The sequence below is a fragment of the Centrocercus urophasianus genome, unplaced genomic scaffold (assembly GCF_019232065.1).
Source record: "Centrocercus urophasianus isolate 14NV4802_14NV808 unplaced genomic scaffold, USGS_Curo_1.0 seq_36, whole genome shotgun sequence".
NCBI lineage: Eukaryota > Metazoa > Chordata > Aves > Galliformes > Phasianidae > Centrocercus > Centrocercus urophasianus.
The window spans coordinates 6,608,607-6,625,675 of record NW_024884933.1 but is presented as its reverse complement, the minus strand read 5'-3'; the positions used below and the strand labels follow the sequence as shown (position 1 = coordinate 6,625,675).

At 46.3% G+C, this 17,069-nt stretch overlaps 2 protein-coding genes across 4 annotated transcripts; one reads left to right on the top strand and one right to left on the bottom strand.

Moving 5' to 3' along the window:
* Positions 1-2,970: 2,970 nt before the first annotated feature.
* Positions 2,971-9,660, bottom strand: PARK7 (Parkinsonism associated deglycase). 3 transcript variants are annotated; one of them, XM_042831428.1, is made up of 7 exons: positions 9,613-9,660; positions 7,633-7,739; positions 6,883-6,984; positions 6,347-6,406; positions 5,795-5,864; positions 4,205-4,291; positions 2,971-3,402 (listed from the first exon to the last, which is right to left on the bottom strand). In XM_042831428.1, the coding sequence occupies exons 2-7, from the start codon at positions 7,720-7,722 to the stop codon at positions 3,242-3,244; spliced, it is 570 nt and encodes a 189-aa protein (XP_042687362.1). In that variant the 5' UTR covers positions 7,723-7,739; positions 9,613-9,660; the 3' UTR covers positions 2,971-3,241. The 3 variants fall into 3 exon arrangements, with proteins under 3 accessions (XP_042687362.1, XP_042687361.1, XP_042687363.1); XM_042831427.1 differs by lacking the exon at positions 9,613-9,660 and adding an exon at positions 9,280-9,328; XM_042831429.1 differs by lacking the exon at positions 9,613-9,660 and adding an exon at positions 8,475-8,667.
* Positions 9,464-15,659, top strand: TNFRSF9 (TNF receptor superfamily member 9). The gene is made up of 7 exons (XM_042831827.1): positions 9,464-10,077; positions 10,280-10,455; positions 11,192-11,329; positions 11,964-12,030; positions 12,113-12,249; positions 12,468-12,602; positions 14,343-15,659. The coding sequence occupies exons 1-7, from the start codon at positions 9,464-9,466 to the stop codon at positions 14,465-14,467; spliced, it is 1,392 nt and encodes a 463-aa protein (XP_042687761.1). The 3' UTR covers positions 14,468-15,659.
* The last annotated feature ends 1,410 nt before the right edge of the window (positions 15,660-17,069 follow it).

The window sequence follows — 17,069 nt, the reverse complement described above, 5'->3', positions numbered from 1 at the left end:
AAAAAAAAAAAAAAAAAAAAAAAAAAAAAAAAAAAAAAAAGCCCCCACTTACATCCCCTCACCTTCAGTCTAGCTCAGTACTTCATTTGCTCCATAGCTTGTTTTCCCAAATAGCTTATATTCATTTAAAACGTATGGTAAATTTTCTGTTTCTCATAGTTCTTTGGCACTAAATCTAGCACACAAATTTTAATTATACTTATTAATATTTACTAAATACCATTGCAGAGATTTCTGGCTGCTGAGCTTGTGATTAGCATTTGTATAAACTGAGCGAGGTGTTACCACCACCCATCCTGCATTGTAATTCAGGCTTTGCATAATAACTGCCTAAATGCCTATTTTCATCCACACAGCTCATTACTTCTTCTGAATCATATACGGAAGCCACACCTGTGATTGCTCATAGACTGTTGCTCTATTATTTATATATTGGCATGCACCTTGATCCTAGTTGTGGTTAATTTTGAGAAAGGTGTTAGGTATTCCATATTTTAAGTGGTGTGCCACTGAAACATGGTAATCGTTACTGCTATTCATTTTCTTACAAAGTGATTCAGAAGAAGAGATGCTTCCCTGTTTAAAACCTGCAGCTTCTTTCTGAAGATCACTCAGCATTATGGCCGTCACCCAGAGTGTCAGCATCTTAAAGCCACAAAGGAAAAAGAGTGCAAATGTACTGCTGTGAAACATGAGAGAAAAGAAAAAGATGCCAAATGATCCCACTGTTGTCACCCTGAATCTATTCACAGGTATACAAAGAGCCACCAGAATAAAACACTGAAGCCATCAATGCACAAAACCTCCACATGAAGCTTACAATCATCAGGTCTGACCCTTCCCCCTTCCACCCCCTCCACCCCCCCGCCCCCACAAAAAAAATTACCATGTTAATGAGTTTCTTATTCTCACAGCAACCTGAAGGGAAGGACCAGAACTACTGAGTATCCTTCAGAAAAGGAAAAGAACACACCCAAACCTACATGCTGAACAGTCCTTATGCTTCAAGACCAGGGAAATCCCCAGTTCCAGAGAAGGGCACCCCAGTTTGTGCCACATTGAATCCAACTGCTGCTTAGCAATGTGTGAGTGAGACACTAACGACAGGCAGGTTACTTGTTGCAGCCCCTGCATGTCATTTACTGGATGTTGAGCAAGGGCCAGAAGAAACCAAGTACTCCAACCATATTAGTTTGCACGTGGTGACTTCATTTGTTATCTGTTACATTGACAAGCTACTCAAGAAAAGTTTCCCTGCATCCTGCTTGAGCACCTGTCTTTAGAGCTTAAGCAATTTGAATGGGCATTGTGCTGTTATGATGCAGAATCTGTATCACTTCAGTGCACCAACAGGCACGTGGCACCAAAGCCTCTAGCAACCCTGAGTGGAGGTCAGTGTACACCCTGACAGATACTGTTCCTCACTAGGTTAAAATTGCTGGGGTTGGGGTAGGGTCTCATCATGTTTAAAAAGAAAACAAGTAAACAAAACAAATAACACCCACTGACTGGCAGTGCTCATTTCATTAAAAGCCACAGGGACAGACACGCTTGTCCAAGAGCTACTCTTAAAAATGGATGGCAATGAAGCGAGTAAGTGAATCCTGGCTTTACACAGAAGCTGATGGGGACCAGCACGAGGCTGCAGAGCTGAAGGGAAAGCCTGAAAGAAGAATGAGCTGTCTAGCTCTTAGCTTCAATTTAAATGACTTAATGCTACAGTTTTGTTAAAGAACAGCCTAAACACACGTTTTCAGGGGTGAGGAGGAGACGATTTTCTGCTACAGGTTTCATTCATCACCTGACACTCTATGCTGGAGTGCAATCCACAGAAGTATTGTCCAAGCATGGTGCCATCCTTAGGAACAACCGTGAACCCCAGTCAACCTTTTGACAGGAAGACCATACTGACGTCTGCAGCCCAGTCCTAGCATTAGATAAGGACACGGAGAAGTCAGCTCAAGATTGCTCAGCCTCAGGCCTCTGATGGACCAGCCTGCTCCAGACACAGTGCATCTCTCAGGCCATACCAGCCATCTACACTTAATCAGACCAACTCGACCAAAAGCAATCCCTGCGCAAGGCAGGCTGCTGCTGCACGCTCCAGAGCAGCACGGTGAGGAAAGAAAGCTGCTATTTCTTAAAAAGCCCACTGCCAGGGACACAGCAGAGGAAGCCAGGGATGTGCAGGCCCCACATGAGGGTGAGCTCATGCTGCCCTGGGCTTCCTCCATCACAGCATCGACACCAAGCTGCTCGGCAGTACCCTCCGCTGCACCCACTTTTCTGTAGATGACTTCCTACCCCTCCTCTCCACAATCAAAAGAAAAGCACAGCAGAAGAGCAAGTGAGTAACATGCTAGAAGAGACAAGAGAAGCTAGCACAAGTAACATCCTCTGTTGCCAATTTTCTTACAGGCAGCAGTTCCCCACCTAACAAATTTCCTGTTAAAAATGCAAACGATGGTGCTGTGCTTACCAGAGTCCAGATTCATTACTGTTTGAGGCAATTTGCTTCCTGCCTGCCGCTCGCTATCTCACCTAGCTGGCGACTTCACTGCAAGAGGACTTTCTCCAACTAACACTTTAAAAACAAAAACAAATAAAACAAAAAAAAAAAACACACAGGAGAGTGGGAGTTCGAACTGCATGTATGTGGAAGTGAGCAGTGACTTCTTAGCAGAGCTCATAACTCTGTTCCAAAACCATTATAACTATCTTCCCCAAAATAACTCACTGAAATACAATACAGGGAAACCAACTAGCCTAAGAACCTCAAAAAAATACGCCTCTTCTGAGCACAGTCATTCAGAGACTCCCAAGTTCTGGAACCTGTGAGCAGTCTCTTCAAAAATTAAGGCACTTCCAACCAGACTACATAGCAGCAAACATCCTTATGACCAAACACGGAGCCAGCAAATATTTCATAGGTCTGGGATGGGAGAAAATGCACAAAGAAACAACACACAATCAAGGTTGGTTTGTTTTTATTTAATCAGCAACATTTATCCATGCGATTTTGAAATGCCAAGAGCTAAGATTATTTATCTAATCATGTTAATGATGATAAAGTCTTTTGCTAACACAATTTTCTTCCAGGAATAAAAACTGGTAAGATACTCTAAGTCGGGTGAGCACAGCTGCTAATTTCATCCACAACTACATTGTGCATCTTTCAGTTATTCTAAAGGACAAGACTCTCCACCTGAAATTGTTCTACTCCACGTCCCACAACAGCATTTCAGTCTTTCAATATTAGGGGTGCCTTCACTTGTTCAGCCACTTCCTTCCCCATCAGTGCTTCAACAATGGCCAACCCAAACTCAAAGCTGGTACCAGGGCCACGGCTGGTGAGGATGTTCCCATCTTTCTCCACACGGCTCTCGGAGTAGCAGTAGTGAGCTTAGGGGCGACACAACAACAAGAGGGTCAGTCTCCAGTACAGTGCCACAGAGCACAGACCTGCCTGCTCAGAGGCTACGCAACTGAGGAGCAGCAGGCTCTGACACCAGCATCACATTCGAGAGCACACACCTCCATAGCTCACATCACTGGGCTCTGATCCCTGTCCCTGCAGAACCAAGCAACTTATCGCTGCCTACAGCCCTCAGAGAGGAAGAAGCCCTACAGGAGCTCTGCCAGCCTGTTCACAGGGCATACAAGTGCACCTATCTACAAGCTTATCAAGAAGCCATGTGTTCACATCTTTCTCTTCTCTAAATGCGTGCAGAGGAAACCAGAGGAATGCTGCCATCTCCTCCCCCCCTCCAGACTAGTTAACGTCCATAGATCCGAACAGTGTTTCACCAGCACCTTACTTTGGTATGAGAAAGACAGCTGGGCCTGCTGGCTGCTCACAGCACCAAAGCACTGGGAAAGCAGAAAAGGTGCTGCTGGGATTTGCTGTTTGGGCCAACAAAACAAAGAACCAAAATGACAGAAGGTAACATGGCAAAAAAGTGCTTGCAGCAGCAGTATTGTTTTCCTGAAGATGAGAATGTAAACATAGCCTTGTATTTCCAAGTTAAACTGACTTAAAGATAGTACATTCAGTTGAATTTTGTTTATTTATATGAAAGCACTAAGGAAACTCAGAGATACAGAATGAGATGCAAATGCTATTTGCTTTTCTTTTAATTAAGAGTTGGGATAAAAAACTTTCTGATAAGAGTTTAGAAATAAATTTATAAAATTAATTACATACCTCCATTCATCATTTTATCTTTGGCCAAAGGATGTGTTGTGACTTTGCTTCCAAATCCTATCCCATGTGCCAGAAGGGCAGTAGGACCTGTAAGGACGCACAGTCACATCTGTGATAAACTTTTCTGCCATTTAAGCATTAACAGATAAAATTTCATTTGAAAAGGTCTTTATGTGTCGGAATCACACCCCAAGCAGCATTTTGGACAGACGATGGGTTAACAGCTAACTTCTCAGTTTTAACATTCTTTCTCTTTCTCTTTTCATCACTTCCTCCTTTGCCTGAATTGAGGAAGGAGCTTGTGTAAAGCTGCCTTAGGTCACCCAAGAAAAAATCCTTACGGGAATTCCAGAAGAAACTGAACGCAGGATTTGCCTGATTCAAGTTCATTTCTGCGTATCTGATTCATTCCAGAAAATGAAGTAACAAGGGACAAACTTCCTTTGTGTTCAGCTGGAGAAGCTAAAATAAACAAAGTGTCCTGAATACAAGCAAAGGACTTCACTGGGCAACTGAGAACAATTACAGTCATTCTGCAACAGCTATGGCTAGAGAAGGAAAAGACTACCAGCACCACATTCAGAACTGCTCACAAATTTGTATGCACAGTGCTCAACTGAAGAATGAAAACAAAGTAAAAAGCAGCTATGAACCATGCAAGATATGAACACGTGCTACAAATACACACCGTTAGAGCATCTCTCACACAGTCATCATCACACTCCTCAGTCTCCCTCACATGCCCCCAGACCGCTCTCTCTGATCAGTTGGGAGTACTGACAATTTTTCATCTTGTCTTTCTTCCTCATATACAGGTCACATGAAGAAGTGAACTAGATATCTAGCCGTGCAGAACACATGAGCAAACAAGCCTCTCTGCAGAGTAATTCCATATTTTAGTACCGCTCCATCGAAGGTGAGCCTGTAACACTATATTTACAGCCACCCTACTAAAGCCAAAGGGCAGAAGAGTCATGAGATAAATTTGTAGCAACGATATTCTGCCAGCACTGTGTCCTCACACAGAAAATAAGCAGATATTTAAAAAAAAAAAAACAACCCCAAACTAAAAAGCCTGTAACACAATGGAAAAGTCAGCAATGACAGCAGAGCAACAAAGTCCCAGGCTACAGCAAATGAGGACTTGCTCAAAGGTGGCAGCTGCACGCACAGAAACAACAAAAAGAAGCTACTTACCCTCAGAAGGCCTCAGCTACCCAGGGAACTCGAGAAAAATACTCTCACTTTCACAGCCAACCCTTAAATGAGGGCTGGAAGGGGAGGATCCTGGCTCCAGCCCTTCTATCACTCAGGTTCACTGCACGCACCTGAGCTCCCCTGCTTTCACACCAGGTGCTCCATCTCTGCTTCAGCTTGTGACAGCATTTCCACTACACCCAGCAAAAAGTTTTCATTTGTTAAGACACTAACCCAACTGATTGAAAAATTCAAATGCTGATGGGTTTGCTCAGTAGTACAAATTCCTATAACTAAGTTACAGGAATATAAATTTCTAAGCCAGGATGACTGCTTGCCTGTCCTTTCAAAATACCCAAGTATTTATCAAAGGAAGATGTGTTACTAACCCACCTGCACATATAGCAGCAATCAGGCCTTTTCTGCTTTCCTGATCTTTCAAGATGTCTTTAACAGCAGCAGACTGAACAAAGATAAAAAAAAGTCATTGCTTTGAGTTGATTATTTGGGTTGATCATACAAAGCACCATTTGAACCATTTTCTACTGCATATTTATGAACAAGATTTACAAAGAAAAACAGCCTGACAACATTCCATCCCGTCTCAGGACAGGGAGAGTGATGTGGATTTAACCTGCTCCAATGTACATGAAATTAAATCTTCATTTGCAACCATTTCATCTTCATATGATGATGAAGACCGACCTTCTATTGAGCAGCCTTCCATTTTTACACAGCTTAACCAGGTAGTCAGGTACCAGAATTTACATCCCTCCTCAACATTTCTAAGAAAGCTTAATACTATTAACAATTACTTACCTCTTAATGATTCACTCAGAATAGAATTTTCAGTTGTTTAACTGAACTTGCATTATTACTATGCGAGTGCAGACCATCTACTGCACACGAGAATGCTTCCGAATCTTTACGATACCAGGACTTTACCTCTGACAAGTTCTGAGCTCCAAGGTTACCTCCAGGCAGGACAATGACATCGAAAGGTCCCTAAACAAACAGATAAGCTTTGTTGAACAGAGGATAGTTATCTGTCACGTTGTTCCAGGGAAAGTACAGCTAAGTGAATGGAGAAGCAAAGGGATCCTTCACTGAGAAGCCTTTTCTTCCACTGAATGACACTTGAAAAGCAAATAATTGGAAATAATTATGTAAAAAATATTTCCAGGAACAGCCTATGAAGTCTGATTCAGAACACACTTCTAAGTCCAGTGACTTTAAGAGCTTCCACAAGCAAATGGTAGCTCTTCCATTGTGAACATGTGAAATAAAGCTCCATGTCTGACATTGTGCAAAACCAAATCTGATCTTGGCCTGCTGTGAAGACAGAAGGGACTGATTTGCCATAGTGACTTGCAGAGCTGCACATAACAGAGTGAACATAACATGCAACACATTTCTAAAGGCTTTAAGAATTCACACGAAGGCCATACTGATCATTGTATCAATTCAAGATGATGACAAACCTCTTTTCTGGCATCTTCTAGACTGGCATCAGGACAAATGAGGACATCTCGACTACACTGCACCGGTTCTTTCCCAGTCAGGCCTGCAACAGTCACCTTGATCTAACAGAAGAATACATCTGTCATTGCAGTTCAAGAGTTAAAGACATTTGACAAGCTTGTACTTCCTACAGAACCCAAAAAAGGAGAACATTAACAAAATCACAAGAGCATTGGGGAAAGGTAGTTTTTATTTTAGTCCTTTCTGTCAGTGTTCAGTTATTGTATTTATTTAAAATTTTATTTTCATACTTAATCAGAATACAATACTGTGTACAACTACTAATGCAGAAGTAACAAAGAACATGAGGAATCCCACCAGGCACAGGTCAAGTTACTAACAGAATTTAAAAGCTCAAGTAGAGCTGTGTAACACTGTAAGCTTGAAGAGAACAAAGCAGTTCAGAACCCTACACAACAAATGAAAGCCCCTACTGCTCAGCAGGGCAGCAGACACGTTTGGTAGGGTAAGACTTACTTGAAACATCTGCTGTAGTTTACTTTAGGCTCACATTTTAAACGCTTCCTAAGGACAAATGTCATTCCTCCCTATTTGCTGTGCAACACAAGTACCAGCTAACTAGTAAGGCAGCTCAGGCGAACATTGACATCATGTATCAGAGTACACTCTGAACTTGAATTGGAGGCCCAGATTTTGATGATACCAAGCAATCATGAAAAAAACAGATTCTTCATTGTCTACGTACTCACCCCAGCTCTTCTCATAACATCGGTGGGGATGACAGTTTCCATTTCCTCTGCCCCTTTCGCCAGAATCACCAATGCTCTTTTCGAAGCCATGTCTGAAGGGACTGCAACTGCAAGAGAAGTTTGTGAGCAGGGTGACATTAGAAGGCAGATCCCCTTGTGTAAAGTCTTCCTAACAGTAAAGTTTAAAAGTAATTTGCACTTCTGCACTATCTTTCAATTAAGCCATCTCAAAAACAGTTCACCAGCTTAAGTGACATTCACAGCAATCCTAAAAGCTTTTTTACAAAGCACACGCTGTGACACAACCAACACATCTGTGCAGTGCGAAGCACAGCACGTCAGCAGCAGAACATGAAACACTTCGGCCCCATCGTGACCTGACGTAACTTCAGTCTGCCACAGAAGGGCTCAGGGTGGGTGGCTGGGCTGTCTGCAGTTTGCCCTCACTCATACCCAGACTACCAACTCCTACCCAGGTCAGCACTTATAAAAAGAGCTTCTGTGAGCTTTGACCTCACAGCTGGTATTTAGTTTCCACACTTCGTTAAGTTTCCTGTGACTTAATAATGACTCGACCGGCGCCCCTGCAAACCCTCAGCCATAGATTTTCTGAGTATTTCATAACTGAGTGGCGGAGAAACGTGTGCACACATGTGACGGGGGAGCAGACCACAGAATTTAGAAAATGGAACAAACGGAGCAAACTCAGCTTAAGAATTATTTTTTTTAGCTACAAAGTTCAGGCTGAGGTGAACGACCAAATTTCCATTTGAAGGTTAAGTAACAACATCACGTAAAAATCCACATTAACTTATGCTGGTCCGACAGAAGTCTTTGCATGCCTTCACAATGTGAGAGGAGGCATTTGGCAGGTCTGTCACTCTGAGGTAGATCTCTTCCTCCCATGCACAGATGCAGAGCACCCAGGAGCTCCTCATAAAATGAGATCCATGCCCAGTAGTCTCCACCAAAGAAAACCATCCCTCCCTCTGTCTCAGCTGCCGTATTTCCAGTTGGCATCTGTTAGAAAGCCGTTATTTCCAGGCTGCGCCCAGCAGGACGCCCTGCGGCATGCAGACCTGACCGACTCGGGGCGCAGCGGGACGCATCCCGTCACGATGTGAGCCGCGCGTGCGGCACGGCCTGCCGGCGTCCCAGAACAGCTTCTCTGGAAGGCGCACGTTTATTCTGCCCGCATTTTCTTACGGATCAGAACAGTCACAGCGCAGCTTCCCCACTCGTTCCTCGGCACGCAGCGCTCCCACAGGGCTGGCACGGCGCAGGGCCGGCGGCTCAGCCCGCCTTCGATGAAAGGTCACGTCTTTACGCGCTCATTTTAGGACGCGGCACTATTTCGGTTGGAAGCGGGCGACCTTTAAGGCCCCTTCCGACCGCGGCCGTTCTACGGACGGACGCAGCGAATCAGCGGACAAACCAACGGGCTACAGCAGGACGGCGGCAAACCGAGAGCGGGCAGCGACGGGCTGGGCCTTCTCGCCGGGCCAGCGGCCGAACGGGGCCGAACCAGCGGCCGAACGGGGCCGAACCAGCGGCCGAACGGGGCCCCCCACCACTACCGGGCCCGGGACTCCCTCAGCGGCGGCCCGGCCCGGCCCAGCATGGCCCCACGCGCGACTCCCACCTCACCTCACACCGCCGCGGCTCCGCACGGCCCCGCCCCGCCCCGCACGGCCCCGCCTCCGGCTGGGCGGAGCCGCCGGGAGGCCGCTGATGGCCGTGCCGCTGGGCGGGCTGCGTGCTGCTGGCGTTTACCCGCCGGGCCGATACTCGACCATCCGTTACTTAAATCTTTCCCGCGTGTTCTGGGGAAATGCTCCCATTCGTCTCTGTGGCACCGCGGCCAAACGGCGCTGCGCTTCGTGACGGGTGGCCTCAGCGCCATCGCCGCCGCCCCGCCCCCGCTGCTGAGGCGCGAGCCACCCGCCCCGCGCCCACCCCTGAGCCCGCGGCCGCACGCACCGTTCGCGCCCTCGCTGACGGACGGCACGTGACGTTGACGCAACCGGGGATTGGCTGTGGGAAGCCGCAGGGGGCGGGGCTTCGCATCCGTGTAGCGTCCAACGGCTCCGACAAGTCACGTGTCTGTAGCGACGCCTCGCCCATTGCGGCGCTGCGCTTCGTCCCGCGCTGCCGCCCACAGCGCCGTTTGTTTCCACGCTCCGCGGGCGGGCGGCTCGCGATGTCTCCCCTCCACCCTCGGCCGCTCGCAGCGGGTCACCCCGCACCACGCGGGACGGCACCGGGCCGGACTCCCGCACCCACCGCGGGGATTCCTCGACGCTCAGCGGGAAGCCCCGGCGGGGAGCGCTGGTCTCTGCCCGGCAGCGCCGAGGTGGCGGTCCGCGCGGGCGCTGCCCGGCAGGACGAGGGTCTCGCCGCAGCCCGGAAAGCCCCGCTGGCCCGGGGTTTCCCCGCCGCCCCCGGGTGACGCAGCCGTCCCGCTGGGGGCGGCTCTAAGGGCCGCTGCCCGCCGCCACACGCGCACTTGGGAGCGCCGCTCCGCCGCACACCGACCCCATGGGAGCGGCCGCCCCGCTGCTGCGCGCCGCGCTGCTGTTGGCGCTGAGCCCGGCGCACGCGGCCGCCGCTCCGTGCGCCGCCATCTGCCCCGCGGGTGAGCGCTGAGCCGGGCCGCGCTGCGAGCCCCGGCGGCGCTTCTCTACAGCCTCCGTGTCTCTCCTGCAGGTACCTTCGTGGCCGGCGCGGGCTGCGGGCGGGGAGCGAACTGCCAGCAGTGCCCGTCCGACACCTTCTCCAGCGCGGTGGGAGCCAGCAGCTGCAAACTGTGCCGCAAGTGCGAAGGTATCGGGGGTTAAGAGCTGCCGTTCGGCTCGTTGTTACCGCTCGTGGGGCGCTGCTGGACGGCGGGTGGGCTCAGCCGGAGGTGCCGTGCGCTGCACCCACGGCAACGCGGCCAGCAGCGCGGAGGAGGGATCCGCACCTCTGCTCTGCGCTACGGAGCCCCGCCTGCAGCGCTGTGCCAGATGAGCGGCTCGCAGTACGGGGCGGACGCAGACCTGCAGGAGAGCATCCGCGGCAGGGCCAGAAAAGCTCCGAGGGATGGAGCAGCGCCTTGCGCGGACAGAGAGCTGGGCTGTGCAGCCAGAGAAGAGAAGGCTGCGGGGAGAGCTGAGAGCGGCCCGTCTGCGTCTAAAGGGGCTGTAGGAAAGAAGGGGACAGTGCTTTTACCAGGGTCTGCTGTGACAGGATGAAGGGAACTAAAAGAGATTGGATGTAAAGAAGCTTTTAAAGTAAGGGTGGTGAAGCACGTTGGGCATAGGTGGTGATGCTCCATCCCTGGAAACAGCCAAGGCCAGACTGGAGGAGCTCTCAGTCCCTGGTGGAGCTGTGGGTGTCTCTTGCATTGCAGTGCGTTGGACCAAGTGACCTTTAAGGGTCCCTTCTAATTCAAACTTCTTGGACCTCTCTCTGAGCTGGGCAGCTTAATTTCTGTAAGAGCAAACGACCTGGACCTTTGCTGCACCAGGTTGTGTGTGCTTGAAGCACGTGTAACATCATGCTCGTTTCCTCCTTCCAGGAAGATTCAAGTACTTAAAGGTGTGTTCACCAATAAGTGACGCTGAGTGCACGTGCAAGGAGGGATATCGCTGCAGTGACGATGGCTGCACCCGCTGTGACAGAAGCTGTGGGCTGGGCAAGGAGAGAACTGGGAGCGGTACGATCTCCCTTCACCACCTCTTGTGTAGCGCAGAAAAAATTGCATGAAGGACCTCCTGAGCTCCTGAAACTGTGCCTCAATTGGTTCCCTTTGCATGACAGCTCTTTTGTCAACACCGTGTAGGAAACTGTACCCAAGTATCGTGCTGGTACAAAGCTCACGTAGCTCACAGGGAAACACATGCCTTGTACTCCAGTATTTGATGGAACTTATGAGCAGGAGGGAGACCTACTTTTTGTGTGGTTCAATAATGAGAGGACTGGGGGGAACAATTCTAAATTAAAAGAGAGGAGATTTAGATTAGATATTAGGAGGAAATTCTGTACTCAGAGGTTGGTGAGACCCTGGCACTGCTACCCAGAGAAGTGTGGGTGCCCCTGGAGGTGCCCAGTGAGAGGTGGATGGGGCACTGGGCAGCCTGAGCTGGTGAGGGGCAGCCAGCCTACAGCTGGGATGGAGAGGCTGTAAGGAACCTTTCAACTCAACCATACTGTGATTCCATGATTGTGTACTCACAGCAACTTATAACAATTCTATGAATGTAGATAATACCGTACAGTCATGAGTAACATTTCATGTGTTCTTTTAAATACTCACCTTGTACTAACATACCTCTCCTTGTCCGTTGCAGGTTGCCAGACTTGCCCCTATGGAACTTTTAATGATCAGCCCGATAGCTCTTGTAAAAACTGGACAATGTAAGCAACAAAACTAAATGCTTTAACTTGACTGGATGTTTTTTCCATTGCATTTCTTTTTCTTTCTTCAAATGTTTTTCAGATGTTCTGAAAACCAGGTTCTGCAGCCTGGAACTGCAACAAAAGATGTGGTTTGCAAACACAGTCCAGATAATCCCACTTTAGCCACCACTTTACCCACCACTTCTCCTGCAGTTCCATTTCCTATCGCTGTGCCAGGTGAGTCATTGTACAACGTTGCTTTTAGAGCTGAAAAATCGGGACTAACTGTGAAACGTGCTATTGCTCATTCACTTACCACTGGAAGTAGGATCCCTTTCTCATACCCATTTCCAGTACTGCAGACTAATCTAGAAGCAGACCTATTGAGATGGGGACAAGAAAGCTGGCTAATTTACATGCAGTAGAATTTTGTTCTGTTGTTTGCTTCTTCCTAGGGAGGGACCTCCAGATGGACATTATCAGAATTTCTCTTGCTGTAGCAGGGCTGTTGTGCATAGCATTTCTCCTGCCTTTGTGTGTATGCCTCAGCGTCTGGCAGAAAAAGAAGCTACGCGCTGTCTTCAAGAAAAGTAAGTTAGATACACTCCGATTCCATTTTTGTTTTTCAATCTAGGCAGAAATCAGAAATTCATTTTTAAGTATCTTTTTAAAGCATGTTTAAAAAAACAGTTACAGATGATGATGTTTTTTTTTTTAATTTCCTCTGGAAGTCAGAAATAGTCATCTGGTTCAACCAACCCTGCTCACGCAGGGGAACACCCAGAGCAAGCAGGGAGATTCTGCAACCTCTGGGCAACCTGTGGCAGTGCTCCATCATCCTCACAGTGAAGAAATACTTCCTGATGTACAGACAGAGCCTTCTGTAGTCCAGTTAACGCTCATTGCCTCTTGTTCTGGCACTGGGCACCACTGAAAAGAACACACCTCTGTCTTCTTTGCACCCAAAGCTGGAGTCACGACTGCACTGTAGCAACAATCAGGACTTGCTGCTGCAGAGTTGCAGAGCCAGCTTGAAACCAGTACTGCCCTCCCAGGAGACACAAAAGTTCTGCACAAAGCTGTGGTGAATTGCATCTAACTTATTTTATCAGCTCTGGTATCAGCTCTACCTGCAGATACTTTTGTGTTTACAGTGAACTCTGCAGTACCCACATTACCTAAATTTTCCTATTATTTGAAGAACACTAATCTGTATTACCCCGGATATCGACTGTAATCATAGGTTAAGCTACAAGAAGAAAACATACTGCGTTTCCTTAGTTCCAAAGTAAGACTTTCTTCTCAGTCCTTTGCAGCCAGTGTTGGTTGGTAAAGACAAAAGATTTAAAAAACACATCTTAAATGAACAAAGGAAATTATAAAGGAGGCTCTGCTGCCTCCAGGAAATAGGACTCTGAAAGCTGCTGTTGAAGCTGACCACGTGCATAAATTTCTGACTGTTGTAATGTTACAGTTGAATGTTTTTTGTGTCCTCTGTGTAGCTCCAATGTGTGAATGCTGAGCCTTCATTGCCTCCTCTCAGCTCACTCACAGTATTTCTGTCACCACTTCTGACAAGTAACACGATTTCTGTACTTGGCACTTGAACGTACTTGGGTGTAGGTTCCTTATAAAATCTCGATCAGATAAGTATGTTTTTCATCTTGAACTCAAAGAAACGCACCAGGAGTTCAGACATAATGTGCTTTGCTATCTAAGCCAAGGGTTTAAGTAAGTATTAATTGGCTCTGGGTAATTTTTCATTTACTTTTAATAAGTATTCCTTGTCTTGGATAATATTTTAATACAAACACAGGATTCTAAAAGGACGTAAAAGAGCTCTAAAAGGTTGCAAGAGCTCCTTAGATCTTTTCCCAAAGGGAGAGCATACAATGCTCACAATTGCCAAAAGTCTACCTTTGAAGTTTGGCACAGTTCAGTGCTTTTTAGCCTCATAAGACAACATTCTGTTTAGATGGCATTTAGACCTTCCCTGCAGACTAGAACTGAGCAATTAGAGCAATGAAAATATGAAAGCTCAGCAAACACCACCTCTTCTCCATTTCACTGCTTCCTAGCTTTCTGCTGTATCCCTTGTTACATTGGTTGGAATATACTGTGGCAAACACAGCCCTGTCAGATTAGGGGAAACAAACTGAGAGAAATTTTCTCTTGGCAAACCACGATGCAGAGGAATAATTCCAAAGTAGATTATTGGATCAACTGGAAGATTTTTTCTTGCTGCCTTCCTCCAGTTGTGACTGAGGAAGGGTGAAACAGGGTGGCTGAATAAAAGCAATAGGAAGTGAACATCTGCTCTCTTTCTTCAGTGCAGACTACGCCTGAGCAGTCAGTCCAGGAAGAGACCTGCAGCTGCCGCTTCCCTGAGGAGGAACAAGGAGAAGATCAAGATTGTGGCAAATCCACAGAATTCAGAGACCTCTTGGAGAACTAAGAATTGGACTGTCCAGGTCACCCCTATTTGTTTCCTCTTAGAACACAACCTTTCAATTTGTGAATTTCAGAGTGCTAAGTAGTCCATTTAAGGAGAAAGCACATCTTTTCTAGCTTGTTGATTGTTATCTGGGACTAGGAATCATATTTCTAAGCAGTAGTAGTACTGCTGTGCTTAAAACCAAGGCCAGTATGGCATTCTGGCTCCTCTTATAAATGCTGCTTCAGCCATAACTTACACGAAGCCTGAAAGCATTCATCCCTAAAATGGAGATCTGTAGTGTGTAGGAGAGCTGTGTGTGCCACTCATGGTCTCTGCATTACTGTTGCCAGCTCTCCTCCTGAGTCTGGAGCTGCAGCTCCTCTCAAAGCATAGCTCAAACCCAGCAGTGTTGGGTTTCTTCTGCAAACACTTTCAGTTGCCAGCAGCCATGGAAACAGATCTGGCCTGACCACCACACAGCCTCTTATGTCAGAGACAGGAAAATGTAAAAAAAAAAAATCTAGAGCTGCAAAGTTTTTTTCTAACAGCTTGTACCTGCTGTCGTAGTGCAGAGATTGCCTTAATAGAGGCAGTGGAAACACTGAGAAAAGCTGTGGTTGACTTGCTCTTAGGAAGGGATGTTTCTGCGCACTTAGACTGCAACACCTCAGTCCTACATCATTCAGCTTTCATCTTTTGGGTGATGTAAATGTGTTGCAGATGAGGTATATGTAGAACGTGATACATTTCTGGTACTATTTCTGTTCCTCTAAGGATGGAAAGATTTTAACCTCAGACAGTGTATCTGTCTTTCTGATCAAGTGCTGTTACTTTGGTCTAAAAGAGAAAAGAAAATGCTGGCAGTGACAGCATTTTTAACCTTTTTCAGAGCCAAATATTTTATTTCTTCAGTAAACGTTATTTAAAAATAGAATTTAAACCTATCAACATGCAGGTAAAGGGTGATTTTCGTAATTTCAGTAATGTAATCTTTATGTAATTTCAGTTTTGAAAAAAATACAGTTGTCTGAAGAATGACTGCTTATGCATCTATTAGCACAAAATTAAGATTTTTTTACATAGTAATTTTAATAAACCTACTGTTTTGTAACTTTTTTGTAACTTCTTCTGTATATTAGACAGTAAGTACAGAAACCTGAATTCCAAAGTTAAGTATATGTAAATAAATAATTTGTTTCGAAGCCCTGGAGTCCAAGTCTCCTTTCCTTGAGTCTTTTTTTCTTATAAATAAAGTCAAATTCACAAACTGAAGGAGAGGGGAAGGAATAGGAAAACTCACCAATAGTTATAGACATCTTAGAATAGGATAAAATAGTTCTGCCTGTGATTAGTTTACAATTCACACATTAAGGATGAGAATTAATGTACACACGTTGTAACAAATCAACGTACCTTATGTTTCCTCCTAGGAAAGAAAGGCAGCAGTTAGACTTTCGTATTTTGCCACTGCATTTTGCACATCAATTTGCAAATTTCATTGCATCCTCTAAAAGCAGTTTTCTTCACTTAAAGGTCTCAGCGAAGATAATAATTTATTCAGCAATTAAGAATGACTGGTGTGAAGTGCCTTGGGCTGAACATGACAGTTGATTCTGATTAGAGCAGTCCACCTTTCTGGACCATTCAGGTCCATATCTGAAGTAGTATCACGAGACATTTCTGCCTCTGGAACCATTGCAGGAATAAGTTCAAAAAAATTCACATTTTCTTCTCCTATACAGAAGAATTCCAGAGCCAAACAGCAACATAAACAAGACAGTTATTGCTTACCCAACAGCCTTAATCTGAAACTTAATTCCCATTTAGTCACATCCTATAACTTATAAGTCTCCTGACTGGCAAAAACATTACCACTCACTACTTGGCTCTTTAGAATCATCTCTGCAGTCACAGTACTTCTTACTGCTCTAAACAACTCCGGTTTGTTCCTCTCTTTTTGATGCTCACGTGCACCTTGGCTGCACATGTAGCCTTTTCTTCAAAACATCTGAATAAACTTATCAGCTGAAAGAAGTGCAGACAGTCCTAACACTGAGCTGTAACTCAGAGAGTTTCTGTTTCGTTGTCTGTGACTGTTTCTTTTCTCAAGTCTTTTTAATTTATTGTGTAGTGAACAAAAAGGAATTGGGAATTCCATGATGATTCTTGAGCAGCCCCATTTGGCTGAAGATGAGGTAAGGTGCCATGCCAGATGTAAGCATTTCACATTTCCATTTGTTTTTCTTGGAAGTCAGGAAGGGCTCTTCTAGCCAGACTGTGTGTGGAGGCCCTGGTGATGTCAGACCAGAAGTTTAAAGGCATGGAAAAAGGAGACAGGTGCTCTTGAAAGATAAGTTTAAGCAGGGAATCGTGCTGCTTTTTTATTGCTTGCAGAACCAGTCCCATTTCCTGGCACAGTTCCTGGCATCACTACTGAACACTCTGGTTGTCAGATATCTTGACCTCATAGTCCCCTGCAAGAGTTGTGTGGCTAAGGGAAGCAAAAGGATTGCTGTCCCTCACGCCCTCCATTCCACAGACAGGTCAACAACACCAGGACACACCAGTGTGTTTCCATGCCTGATACATCTGGGGAGAGACTCTGAATTGTAACAGGTGC

Excerpts from the sequence above, each read along its gene's own strand:
- PARK7 (XM_042831429.1), bottom strand. The coding sequence starts at position 8,652 with ATGCCAACTGGAAATACGGCAGCTGAGACAGAGGGAGGGATGGTTTTC. Across the intron at positions 6,985-7,632 it reads ATGTTATGAGAAGAGCTGGG|ATCAAGGTGACTGTTGCAGG; the intron begins GTGAGTACGTAG and ends TTCTTCTGTTAG. Across the intron at positions 4,292-5,794 it reads GATTGCTGCTATATGTGCAG|GTCCTACTGCCCTTCTGGCA; the intron begins GTGGGTTAGTAA and ends GCGTCCTTACAG.
- TNFRSF9 (XM_042831827.1), top strand. The coding sequence starts at position 9,464 with ATGCTCCCATTCGTCTCTGTGGCACCGCGGCCAAACGGCGCTGCGCTT. Across the intron at positions 12,031-12,112 it reads TCTTGTAAAAACTGGACAAT|ATGTTCTGAAAACCAGGTTC; the intron begins GTAAGCAACAAA and ends AATGTTTTTCAG. Across the intron at positions 12,250-12,467 it reads ATTTCCTATCGCTGTGCCAG|GGAGGGACCTCCAGATGGAC; the intron begins GTGAGTCATTGT and ends GCTTCTTCCTAG.